A 12511-nucleotide genomic window follows, 5' to 3' on the forward strand; every position below is an offset into this window, starting at 1 on the left:
AACCAGCCAAAACCAGAAACCAAATTTGGGCGGTTTAAATTTTTTTTTTTTTTTTTCAATAAGAGATATAATAAATAAAAACAGATTCATAAGGGACATGTAAATATGCATATGCACAGCTCTCATTGTCTCATTATTATTTAGATCCTTTAAAGAGCTGAAATGTATTCGGGGCAAAGTACGCCACAAAAATTAACAATGACTGTACAAGATAATGGCAACTGTAACAATTACCACACACTTTCACGTGATACAAAGCGTTAATGTCACACACAGTAAGTGAAAGCGTCAAAGGGTCATAACATGCGCGATCATAATTCATTTCCGTGTCGACTTCCATTCTAACTACTCATTTAGAAGAAGAAAAATGTAGCCTACTGTGCCATTTTATAGCCCAGTACAGTTGGGGAAAAATATATTTTTTTGTCACATTTAGCCTATAAACCAGCTTTTTTTGCCGCCGTCTGAACTCCTGTCTACTAAAACCCCAGAATCACGTCAGGAGTTCTCGGTCATTTTTTCAGGATAAATTACAGCTAGACTGACTGTTTGTTAGCTGACTAGGAACTCATATCAATAAAGCAAAAAACTGCGTTTACATACCTCGCCGTAGACACCGATAGAGAAACGAAGGACAGCAGCAATAGAGAGGATCCCGCTGATATCCATCCTGTCACTGACTATACATCCAGCACAACTGTCCCATCATCGCTGTCCGCGGGCACACAGGGAAAAGTGTACGCCTTCCCGCTTCAAAATGTTTACAAATGTATGTACGGAAGAAGAAACAACGAAAATAATGAGACAGAACAAAACAACATCATGTAAACTTCTAAAAGTCCAACGACACGACTGACACCCCTCCCATGTTGAAGTCTGGCTGAGGTTTATGTTCACTGTGAAGAGACGCCGCTCCAGCAGCCTTCACCACAGTACACGTTACAGATGATTATAAGACATAAACATCTAGCCTATGGATCACGGTGCGGAGAGGTTGGCCCCTTATGGCAAGCCGTTTTAGCAATTATTCCTTTAAATGAACTAGCATCTGTTATGTTACTAGCCCTTGGTTTTAATTAGAAATCCAACAGTGACTATCTTCTGCAGTTTCACTAGTTATTAAGAAAATAGCCATACACTTATGCCTATAGTGAATGTGAGCATCGTCATTCGTACTAGTAGGCTAAAAAAATCAAACTAGTTTATAAAAAGCCAACAAATGTTTCCTACTTTTATTTGGCGGACGATTAATTAAATAGAGTAAAGAATAGAAAACTGCTTAACTGCTAATTTAGTGAATAAAATAGCATTGAAATATTAGGCCAAACAACTTTGCCCAAAGTTTGTAATTGGCATCATTCTTAATAGTTATTATCACCTATGACAAGCATGCATGCATAAAATAAATGTAAAAATGTTAAAACAGCACATAAGTTGATATAGAATGAAAATTCACCCTTCAAAATGCATGCTATAATTCTTGTGAGCTATTATTGTAATTCATCATGTTTATTTCTTTTTTTGACATGAAAGTATCATAACTGGACTTTCTGGTGAAAACGACAGATGTCTCTCTGATGGCATATGCAGGACTTCTCTAATCATTTTGTCTGCTTAAACCCCGCCCCTGCTCACCTGCCTCCACTTTTGCAATGCCCAAAATCCAATTAACAAATTATGAATTGAACCAAGTCCTCATCCTACTTTTTTTTTTCGGATAATCTGAAAGAATACATCACAATAAGAAAGAAAAGATCAGTCACTACTTCAGTTTCTTTACAACTGTCAAACAATTTTGTACGATGCAATTTGTACAGAAACATACAATCTTTAAGGAAAAAAAGTATGCCTAAACATTAAGTTCTACCCCTAAACTTAACCATCAATGGGGCATAAGCAGATCATAGAAAGAAAAAAGAGAGAGAGACTGTAGCCACCAATTTGCAAATAGTTAACAATAGTCACAAATAGAAATGAGAGTGTGTTGTACAGGACCTATTTTAGATCAGAAATATAAAACATATCCATTAAAAAAAATCAAGTTATTATCTGCATGAAATTTTTTTTTTGAATAACTCAAGACCCTTGTGCGGCACACCCAAAAAATGCGCCTAAAGCTTAAAAACAGAAAACACAGACCTTTTGCGGTCACATGGCAAATATAAAACAGACAAGGAATTCCAGTTCTTTTCCAAAACTCCCTAACATAGGACAAAGGGCATGTGTTGATAAGGTGGATATTATTAACCACTTGGCCAATCTTTTAAATGTCTTGGGTTTTATGAATATCACATTGAAAAACAAGATCCTAAATACACAGGTGGTTGAGCTCACCTTGTCTTGCATTGTTCACCTGTGTACACAGACACATGAATACACCTCATTCCACATTGTTCACCATTCATACATCTTCAATAGAAGTTAACAATACCTGAATCACTTACTCATAATTTAATAAAAGATCAAAGCCTCCTTTTGACCTGAGCACAACTACACGTTATTCATATGATAAACATAATTCTCCTATACTTAATTTATATATAGTATCAGTGTCTAAAATTTAGTTGGTTTTCACACATTAAGAGAAATAACATGTTTTTTAATCTTGCAAAAAGATGGATTTGCTCTTTAAGTCATTCTCAAAGCTTATGTCATACTTAAAATGTAAGAATTTGTAGATTTGATCAAAACAACCATGTTTTATCAGGCATCAAGGAGCTATAAAAAAAATATGCTTTCTCTTATCTGATGCCCAGAGGTGCGGCTGCATTGGCATTCATCCACACCCTGTTCTGGGGTGTTAATCTGGTATATACATGCTTAAGGAAATGGAGACTGGAATGGTTTACTGTATATAACATCAAAAGCCTAGTAAATATAACAGGTTGATGTCAAAGGTCATCACTGCAGTCACAAAGTATTTTAAATTAAATCTGGAAGGCATTGACATGGTTGCACCTTACTGCCTTCATTGCTGTAGCTCTTTTAGTCTTATCCTAAACTATTTTTGGCTGTTCATTGTTACTTCAATGTTGTGTTGTGATTGAGCAAAGTTTAGACTTACAGCAGACAGCATTTCCTTTGGGGTCTAAACACATTATGCTGCAGACAACTGTAGATAATCAGCCTAAGGAAATGGTGGGCTGTGTTATCATCCCAGGATGGCCAAAGGGAACTAAACTAATTCATGGTCACAATGTTTAACAACAATTCACACAAATCAAACAAAACATGAAAAATAACATCTGAACAGAAAGTGAATTGTTTGCAAGTTAATATGTTTAATAATGAGTTATTTAGATCTTCATTGCAGAGCTCTCATGGTCAAATTCAATACACTGTGTTCTGGCATGTAACATGATCCGGCACTGAGTACTTCTCCCTTGATCTCCGTTTTCTGATAATTGAAAATGGCTGAGACTAATTACATTGTGAACACAGCCCGAAACAGGAAGAAAACGTGTAAAAGAAATAAACTGCTGGGTTTTACAGATCACAGCTCAGTTATGCAGGGGAGACTTCAAAAAGTAATACCAAAAACCAATATGATAACATTCAGATTTTCTGAGAAGTAACAATGGTATAGTCAAACATCAATAACACAAATGACTAAATGGGACACTTCACCCAAAACTGAAAAGTCTATCATCATTTACTCACCCTCACGTCATTACAAACCTGTACGACTTCTTTCGTCTGTTGAACACAAAAGAGGACATGAAGATGAGTAAACGGTGACAGATTTTCATTTTTGGGTGAACTATCCCTTTAAGCGTGTGAAGGAACCAGTGTTTGCTCCTTTGTACTGCTCTGATGAGATGACCTACAGGAGTGCAGTAATGTAGTAATCACCAAAAGTGCCTTCAAAACCTTGCGAATGCAGTTCATTTGCTTTGTGAGCACCCGCTTACATCCTTTTGGCAGGGTTTGAGTCCCAGTGACAGCTTCATTGCGTTTTTTTTTTTTAAAACCTTTCCACACCCCGTTCTCATCAACTGCCCGGCCCAGTCATACACTCAGACTAAAGTACCCATCTAATAGAGCTCAGATAATAAAAGTGTCCATTCTTTGACTAATCTGCGTTACTGGTCCTAGATCTCACTGCTGAGGTTGGGAAATCGTTTTAATAAGGTGTTGGCTTCTTTAGGCAAAAGTCGACCCTGAGTTCCCTGCTTTCCTTTGGCCATGTTCTGCGCCTGCAACAAGTGAAATTAGGAAACAATGTTAAATATTGTTGAATTTATTCCAATTCAAAGGCTTTAATATAAGTCAATTAGCTTTCAAGTTCTTGATCTCACTAGATGCGTGAAGATGCCATAAACACGGAAACAACAGATGAGGGAGGTAAAAAAAAAGAAGAAAGCTCTAGCAGGAAACTGCATTGCAAAGTGGGAAGTGTGTTCGCCATAATCAGGAAATGGCAGAGAAAATCTGGTTGTTCATTACATTCCCATGTAATTATCAAAACCATGTTAATTAAGGATGTTAAATTGCTGTCAGCTATGAATAGGCTGTTCCTAAGTTACCTTTTCAACACATCTGTAGAAGACTGAGACTTCTTTAGAGCAGACGGAGTTGTTGAAGTCATTCTGTTTCCAGCAAGCCAGAAGTAATGACATTTCCGTTACACAGGTGGCCTCTGTAACAAAGAGTGTGTGTATCACCACGTAAGGGTTTAGCAAAACAATGCATTACAACAGGCTTTCGATGTTGCCTTAAAAAGCAAATCACCATCACTTGTATTTCCAGTCCCATTTAGAAAAGCAAAACTAATTTAGTGCATGCATATAATTTTAGTTTAGCCAATCAGTTACTTTTAAAAGGAAGACTGAGTGGCATCACGGTACTTTTAATGAAAGTATAAGTGCTAAATGTATCTTCATGCTTAAAAAAATATTTTTTTCAAATTGAACTACAACTGACTTTGGTTGACATTAAAATTGTAGTTAGATGTAAATCTGAGATTGTTTTCTAGCAAGCACAATGTTTAACCAACCATATAAAGCCTTTCGTATCATATTAGATACAAGTATATGAATTTCTAAGGCCTCTAAATTATCTAAACAAGATCAAAACTGATGGAAAACCTTCTACACAATCTAATACATGCCTGATGTTAGCAAGTAAACGGCCTTTTTCTAATTCTAAAAATGTCTGATTTCAGGTACTGGTACACATAATTTTGCTGTGAAATCTTTAACAGCTTATTTAAACTACATGTAATGTTACTTTTATCTTGTTATTAATATTTCAAGAACATTTATTGGACTGAAGATGTATTTGTACATCGCTCCAGCATCAATGTATTGCATTGCATTATATATATTTTTCCCCCACAATTAAAACTACTGAGCTTTGATCATAATCAACCTCAGTGATTTTCTTTATAAGCTATCACATTTAGTCTTTCTTTTTGGCCATATAAATAATAACAACTACACCAGATTATATGTAATTGCTCAGCTTGGAGCTTTGAATAAAACCGAGGTATTTTTTCCCTTCTCGAATGTGCGCTACAGCCTCACTTACTATATCATACTACTTGGGCCACAAAAGCCTGATGTATCAAATATGAAACAGGCAATTTTTTAGATTTTGTTTTATATTCTGTATAAATGTCCAATAAACTTTTCCGTTTAAATAAGTATTACTATTTTAAACGTCAGGCTTTTAAAGGCTAAACAGGGGACCTTTACGCTGTATTGACAAATGTTATACGTAATATTTCACAAATGTGCATAAAATATTACATACATTCAACACATCGAATAAATAGTTAACAGTATAATAGTGAATTAATAAAAAAAAAACTTAAGGTAAATTCTGTAACAGTTTCGATCTAAAGCAGGCCAGTAGAAGAGGCCAAGAAACTAACTGACACCGAACAGTTTTTGTACACATACATTTTAAATCGAAAAATTCCTAACCTCCTTTCTTCAGCCTGCGGCTGGCGACTTCATTCTTAAGTGCCAGAGGTTTGATGGGTCTCAGTACGGGTTTTCCATTCTGTCTGCTTAAGAGTTTAGCAACCTTCTCTTGAATCACAGATCTACTCATCGCCTTTCTATAATGTCTCCTACCGAGACGGCACAAACATTCAATCCAGAATAGGAGTGAAACGGAGCCTAATAATATAACATACGTAATGACTTAAATGTCATTGCCGAGTACTTCTTACTGCACGTCCTCATGTGTAAGTCGCCATTTTCTGTCGGAAAATGTTCTCTACCTGTTGTTATGGTTACCGCCGCTGACACTGTCGTAAAAGTATCATGAGTTGTGTCTCCTTTTCATGGCTCTTCATATACATAAAACAGTTTGTTCAGTTATTATTGTACTTCAGATATTATGAGCCATTTTATGGAAACCCATTTTTATTAATACACTAATTCAGGGCTAATTACACTGGAAATGCAGGTAAGTGGTAAAATCTAGATCAAATCACAGTTGCTTCTAAGGCTGGTTCACCTATAATTTGAATTCCAACTGAATAGAAAGCAAGTCTTCAAATTCTGAAATTTGCTGAGACCTAGTACACACTTACGGATTAACTAATTTACTTTTAACAAGAACTAGACATGTGCTTAATTGTAAACATCAGGACAGGATGCCTTTAGGTGATGCAGGTTTTCCAGTAAAAGTTTTACTCAGGACATGTTTACACACTTAAGACACAGCTGGGTCCCGTGAGGGTGCCAAAATTTGTGTGGTTTTTTTTTAACAAATTAATTTTGATAATTTTTCACCTGTCTTTTCCCCCCTTGATGAACTCCAACTGGTCCATGCATTCCATTAAATGGCAGCTTGTCCTCATATCTGCTCTGGTATTCTGACTCTGTCTCTGCTTGTTTGTAACAGGGCTACCTTGAGTTTTCAGCCAGCTGGAACAACTATCGGGATCATAAACTGACTGATTTTTTGCACAGGCTTAGTTTGGGAAGTGTTCCTGGAATGTAAAGGACTGTTTATAATTTGTAAAGTAATTCCATTTCAGGATTTCATATTAGCAAAGTTCAACTATGAGGTAAATTACAAATCATGAGCTAAAGGCAAGTTAAAACACAACATGTGGACTGTGGAAATGACATATTAAGTATTTTATAAAATAAATCATATTGCAGCGGAGTACATGTAAGTGTAGCTCCGATTTCAGTCGCAGTGTTTTTTGTCTGTATAGTTTTTCACATGCCGGCAGAATATGTTGACATGGACAATACCTAAGAAACAAAGACTTCCCCTCCCTGAACTCTGACCTTTCCTGCTCCGGTTTGCTTGACTAGACTAAATTCAATGGCGTGTGCACAGAAAGTTTTTCCAAGGAAGTTTTTTTTTTCTTTTTGGAGAGACTGTGTTTTCTCTCAAGCTCTCAATTATAAATCATTCCGCGAAACTATTTATTTCAAGCTTCATTCAACAAACCTGACAAAGCTGCTTTTTTCCTCTTAGAACTAGGGCTATTGGACTATGAACGTATTGATAGTTAAGTTTGTATCAGGACTTCAGTGCCATTTGCTTTGTTAGGACAATCCCTTTTCTAATCTAATTGCTTCAAAAAAAAGTTAGTCGGTTAGACCCTAAGAGTCTAGTATATTTTTGCACCATGAAATACATTTGTAAAATCTAATCTGTGAATACCTCAATGTACAATTGGGGCCCATATAAACCTAAAAGGATAATCTGTGACCACATGAATCAGTGAAAGTTTCTGTTTGAAGCTCTCTCTACTTTTCTCAGCTAAGCATTCAATTTAACCATGTTTCCTCTTACTTAAATGTTTGCCTTTATTTTTTTCTCTTTTTAGTCAGCTGTGCTTGCCCAATGAGTTGCATACGCTGCACAAACATACCAGACCAACTCGAGGTCATGACATTCTCCTCCCTCATTGTTGCGCTGAGTATTTGTTCCCCTACCTTACTGCTCTGTAAGGCGACCCTGTAACCTGTAAGAATGCAGATAGATCTCCTTTGAGACCCTCTTTCATCACATGATCCCACCAAAAATCTTGACTACTACATTAGTTAAAGCATATTAGCAAGTTTGTATGAATGGCTCAAGTGATAATAGGTTAATCCAAGCCTATATATGAGTCATAGTAGGTGACAATGCAACACATTTGCTCTTGGATTATATTCAGTGATAATATGAAAACGAATAGCTAAGGTTACTGTGGGAATCAAGCTATTGAAGTTTCTTGGATATATTTCAGTAATAATCTCTCACTCTAATTTTAGAATGCGTTTGATGGTTGTCAGCAGCTGTGTAACGTGATGTGGAGGAAGAATGGAAGGCTTAATATAATATCATTAAACTCGCTATAATTTACAGTCAGGGGGAAAGGAATTAACAGACTTTAAGGCTTAAGCTTTATGTGTCCATAGAGGAAAGAAACAAAGTTAAATAATCATTTTCAGATTTATAGAATAAAAAAAAAAATTGTGACCCGCTTGCAATAGTTTACTAAACAAGTCTGATAATGCTTTTATCTTGCTTTCTCTTAATTATTTCCTGATTAATTTGATTTTTTCTAAGTTAATGTGACAGGTTCCACCAGCCTGCTATTAATATTATATTATATTATATTATATTATATTATATTATATTATATTATATTATATTATATTATATTATATTATATTATATTATATTATATTATATTATATTATATTATATTATATTATATTATATTATATTATATTATATTATATTATATTATATTATATTATATTATATTATATTATATTATATTATATTATATTATATTATATTATATTATATTATATTATATTATATTATATTATATTATATTAATTATATTAATTATATTATATTATATTATATTATATTATATTAATGATTTTTATTTCTCTTAGTTCATGTGAGAGGTTCCACCAGCCTGCTGTTAATTCTTACTTTTATATCGTCTGATTTGATATATTTCTCCCCACTCATTTTAGTCAAATGGAACTCATAAATATAGTCTTCTCATTCAGTCTTTTATATTCAATGTTATGATAATGGGAGATGTTCCCTGGGGATAGTAGAAGCCCCCTGAGTGTATGAAGATGATGAATTTTTGATGAGATGCCATGGTGTGGGCCTTTTTCTCAGATGGCACATTATGTCGTGCCACAGACACAGGAGTTCTCAGTCCAGACCTCCTGCAGAACTCAGCCATGACACCCCATCTGCCAAACAAGGACATTCAGAGGCTCAGGGACAGTACATGCACGCATACACTATACAAATACTGAAAATTATGTGTACTGTAAATACACACTGGATGTGCAAATTTTCTTGTGTTACTCCAAAGCAGAGGATTGTTTTGCATCTCTGAGGTCTTAATTCAGCTCTGTCTCTCTGGCAAATGCATTTCCCTGTTAGATTAATTAATTCAGTTATTCCATGAAGTTAATTTCACACATGTACAGTAGACAGACGTTGTGAGACAATATGAGGGTGAGAAGATATTAAGGTTTTGTCCATGGGGAATAGACAGTAATGGCATAGGACAAAAGAGTGTGTGTGTGTTTAATAGATAGAGAGAGAAGCAGAAAGGAGAATAGAGACAGTCTGGTCTCTCAGAGGACTGTCTGGAATTGTGAATTGATTAATGCAAGGCAGATCCATTAGCTAATGAAGTCTGTCTGGTCAACAGTGCATTCTGTAGAGCAATTACTTCACCTCCATACCGCATCTTTTGACTTTGTTCCTTTACGGTATATTGCAAGGCTATTGCATCAATGATTGGCACAGTTTATTTGTTTTAATTAATTATTTAATGATTACTGTTGCATATTCTCAATATGTATGTAAGACTTAAGTGAACTGTCTGTAAGAAAACAAAGCAGTTTGAAGCAAAAGTACCTATAAATGTGACTAATATTGTCATCAAATATCTTATAAATAGCAAGCTTTTGTGATTGGGGTTTCATTTGTTTCATGGTGGCTTCAATTGCACTTCTCACATGATCGTTTTAATACATTTACCATGATGATAGTCTGGTGGGTAAGTGTTGTCATAATGAATCAGTTTGTGTAAATGTTGTTAGCAGACAAATCCATTACTGCAGTCTTCAGAGTCACATGATCCTTTAGAAATCATTGTAACACACCTTATTTGCTGCTCAAGAAACATTTATTATTATTATTATCAATGTTGAAAACAGTTGTGCTGATTAGTATTTTTGTGGCAACAGTGATACATTTTTGGTTACATTGTTTGAAAGTTCAATTTTTTTTATTTGTAACATTATGAATGTCTTCACTGTCCTTTTAAATCAATTTCATACATCCTTGCTGAATAAAAGTATTAATTTCTTAAGAAAAATTCTAATGACCCCAAACTTTGAATGGTAGTGTAGCCTATATATTTTCAATGTTGACAATGCTGTCTTATGGAGATGTGTTCTTTTTGAACTGGGCTGCGTTTCCCAAAAGCATCGTATGGAGTCACCAATGGAGCTACGATCAATTTAGGTTCTACGATCAACTTAAGCTTACGATGCTTTTGGGAAATGCAGCCCTGGCCAATAGTGGTTAAACAACACAAGAACTGAATTCCTCTACTCGTGCATTTGGGTCAGAATGGATGTTTTTAGTGTGACATTTGACTTTTTGCCCTAACCCTTGATCTCCTGACTCAGATTTATCAGCAGGAAAGGCCTCAGTAAGAGTGTCAGTAGACCCATTGTTTAAGCAGATGTGAGCTCCCTGATTGTTTTCTGCTGTCATGTTTTGTCTGTTTGGGTTCGGGTTAGAGGCTGTTATAAAAGCAATATCAAATCATTCGCTGGGCCCAAACATGTTTCTGTAGAGGCCTTTGACACTAATGATATTCGAGTGCATGAATACCATCATCATGAAGCCCTGGAGTCTCATCTGTGCATGTTTTAGTGACAATTTGTTATTATGGTGACAAATAATGTTTAAAACATGCTATTTACAATGTGAAAAATATCATTTAAACTAAAGCACATTCAAATATATTAAATCTGGTTATATTCACAGTAAGTCTGGATATAACTGACTGTGATCACTCTTATGATCATTGACATTGTAATACAAGCCTCATATGAGCAAATATACCAGAATTAAATGGCTCTTGTCATGCAACTACTTGCGCCACCTTCATGACAACCTGCAATTTTGTTTTATAGTATTCTATTAAAAATGTGTCCACTCTTCTTTTTAGACCTACAAACAAAACGCGAAATTTTCTTCTCTAATGGGTTGACTAAATTGACAGCCTCATACTGCCACCTGCTGCTACAAACCATTATAAGGAAATGACTGAAGAAATGACTGTGAGCTCTTTTTTGGTCTAAATCGAAGCACACACTGAGACACAGCCACACATTTCTATATAAAAGATAAACATAGGCTCTTTTGGTTTTCACAAGTAAATTAATAACACTATTAGTGTCAAAAGTACCATGGAACTAGCATGTTATTTTGGACACGTATCATATTCATTGTATACACCATGGATATGGTAATTGCTTAGTATCATGGTATACTGTAAATCAAAATACCGTGCCATCTAAATAAATGTACAGAGTAGCAGACTATTAGACTTGGATGTGCTATTTTGTGACATTTTATTTTGATTTTATGATTTGTGTCTTTTAAATGACTGCTAATTTGCTATTTTTGATGATTGTTGCTGCCCCCTGCTGATGATACTTGCTATTCTAATATTGCATTCCCATGCAAGTCATGGCACTGCAGGCTGAGCTTACATTAAAATGATAAAATAATATTTATATATATAGAAAACTTATACTAAAGACAAGGAATATTATTATTGTCCATCAACACAGATAATATTTGACATCTGTTTAAATTCTGATTGGCTGTAGCTTTATAAATAAATCTAAACACCCTCCTAGTCGTAACAACATTTGCGTCATCTGCCCTCAAGGTCATCTGTTTTAATTTGATTCAGATGTGACTTCCTTTTGCAGTAATATTTTATTACTGTCACTAAACACTCACAGATACATTTCAGAAGGCCCTGACAAGATTTAAAGGGACAGTTCAGCCAAAAATTTATATCCTGTCATCATTTATATAAGGGCTGTCCACATCGAAGGCAATAACTATGAAGATAACTACAAAATTTGTAATAATCATTCTAATTCTATGAGAATAGGAAAGTCCACACACCTCAACTGATAACGACAAAGAGGAACTATATTGCTGAAATCACTTTCAGATCTAAGGCCTATTTGTAACAAAAATTATAACTATAACGATGAATATATTACCGTCCACACAAGTGCACGATAGTGTTCTGTTTATTATAAATGTGAGCTGCAGATATGCCATCTGTTGCTTTAAATGCTTGAGTTTTTAAGTTGGGTGGATTCTGATTGGCTGTCTGATTAGTTGGAAAGAAAATTACTCTGAAAGTGATTCCAACGATACTGTTTCTCTGTGTTGTTATCGTTGTAGCTGAGGTATGGACTTCCCTATTCTCATATAATTAGAACAATTATTAAAATTGTATAGT

General features: G+C 35.0%; 2 protein-coding genes across 2 annotated transcripts in view; both read right to left on the reverse strand.

Moving 5' to 3' along the window:
* Positions 1-885, reverse strand: part of LOC107666551 (neurotrypsin) — a 22481-nt gene extending 21596 nt beyond the window's left edge. The window contains exon 1 of the mRNA XM_016457948.1: positions 604-885. Within this exon, the coding sequence (XP_016313434.1) occupies positions 604-669 (66 nt within the window). The 5' untranslated portion in view covers positions 670-885. The remainder of the gene's footprint in view (positions 1-603) is intronic.
* A 3069-nt stretch (positions 886-3954) lies between these two features.
* LOC107666381 (coiled-coil-helix-coiled-coil-helix domain-containing protein 1-like) lies at positions 3955-6255 on the reverse strand. The gene is made up of 4 exons (XM_016457639.1): positions 6179-6255; positions 5928-6076; positions 4527-4639; positions 3955-4196 (listed from the first exon to the last, which is right to left on the reverse strand). Exons 2-4 carry the CDS (start codon positions 6055-6057, stop codon positions 4092-4094), a joined length of 348 nt encoding a protein of 115 aa, XP_016313125.1. The 5' UTR covers positions 6058-6076; positions 6179-6255; the 3' UTR covers positions 3955-4091.
* Positions 6256-12511: the final 6256 nt, after the last annotated feature.

Source organism: Sinocyclocheilus anshuiensis, unplaced genomic scaffold (assembly GCF_001515605.1).
Source record: "Sinocyclocheilus anshuiensis isolate Anshui unplaced genomic scaffold, SAMN03320099.WGS_v1.1 scaffold63, whole genome shotgun sequence".
In the NCBI taxonomy this organism is placed as follows: domain Eukaryota; kingdom Metazoa; phylum Chordata; class Actinopteri; order Cypriniformes; family Cyprinidae; genus Sinocyclocheilus; species Sinocyclocheilus anshuiensis.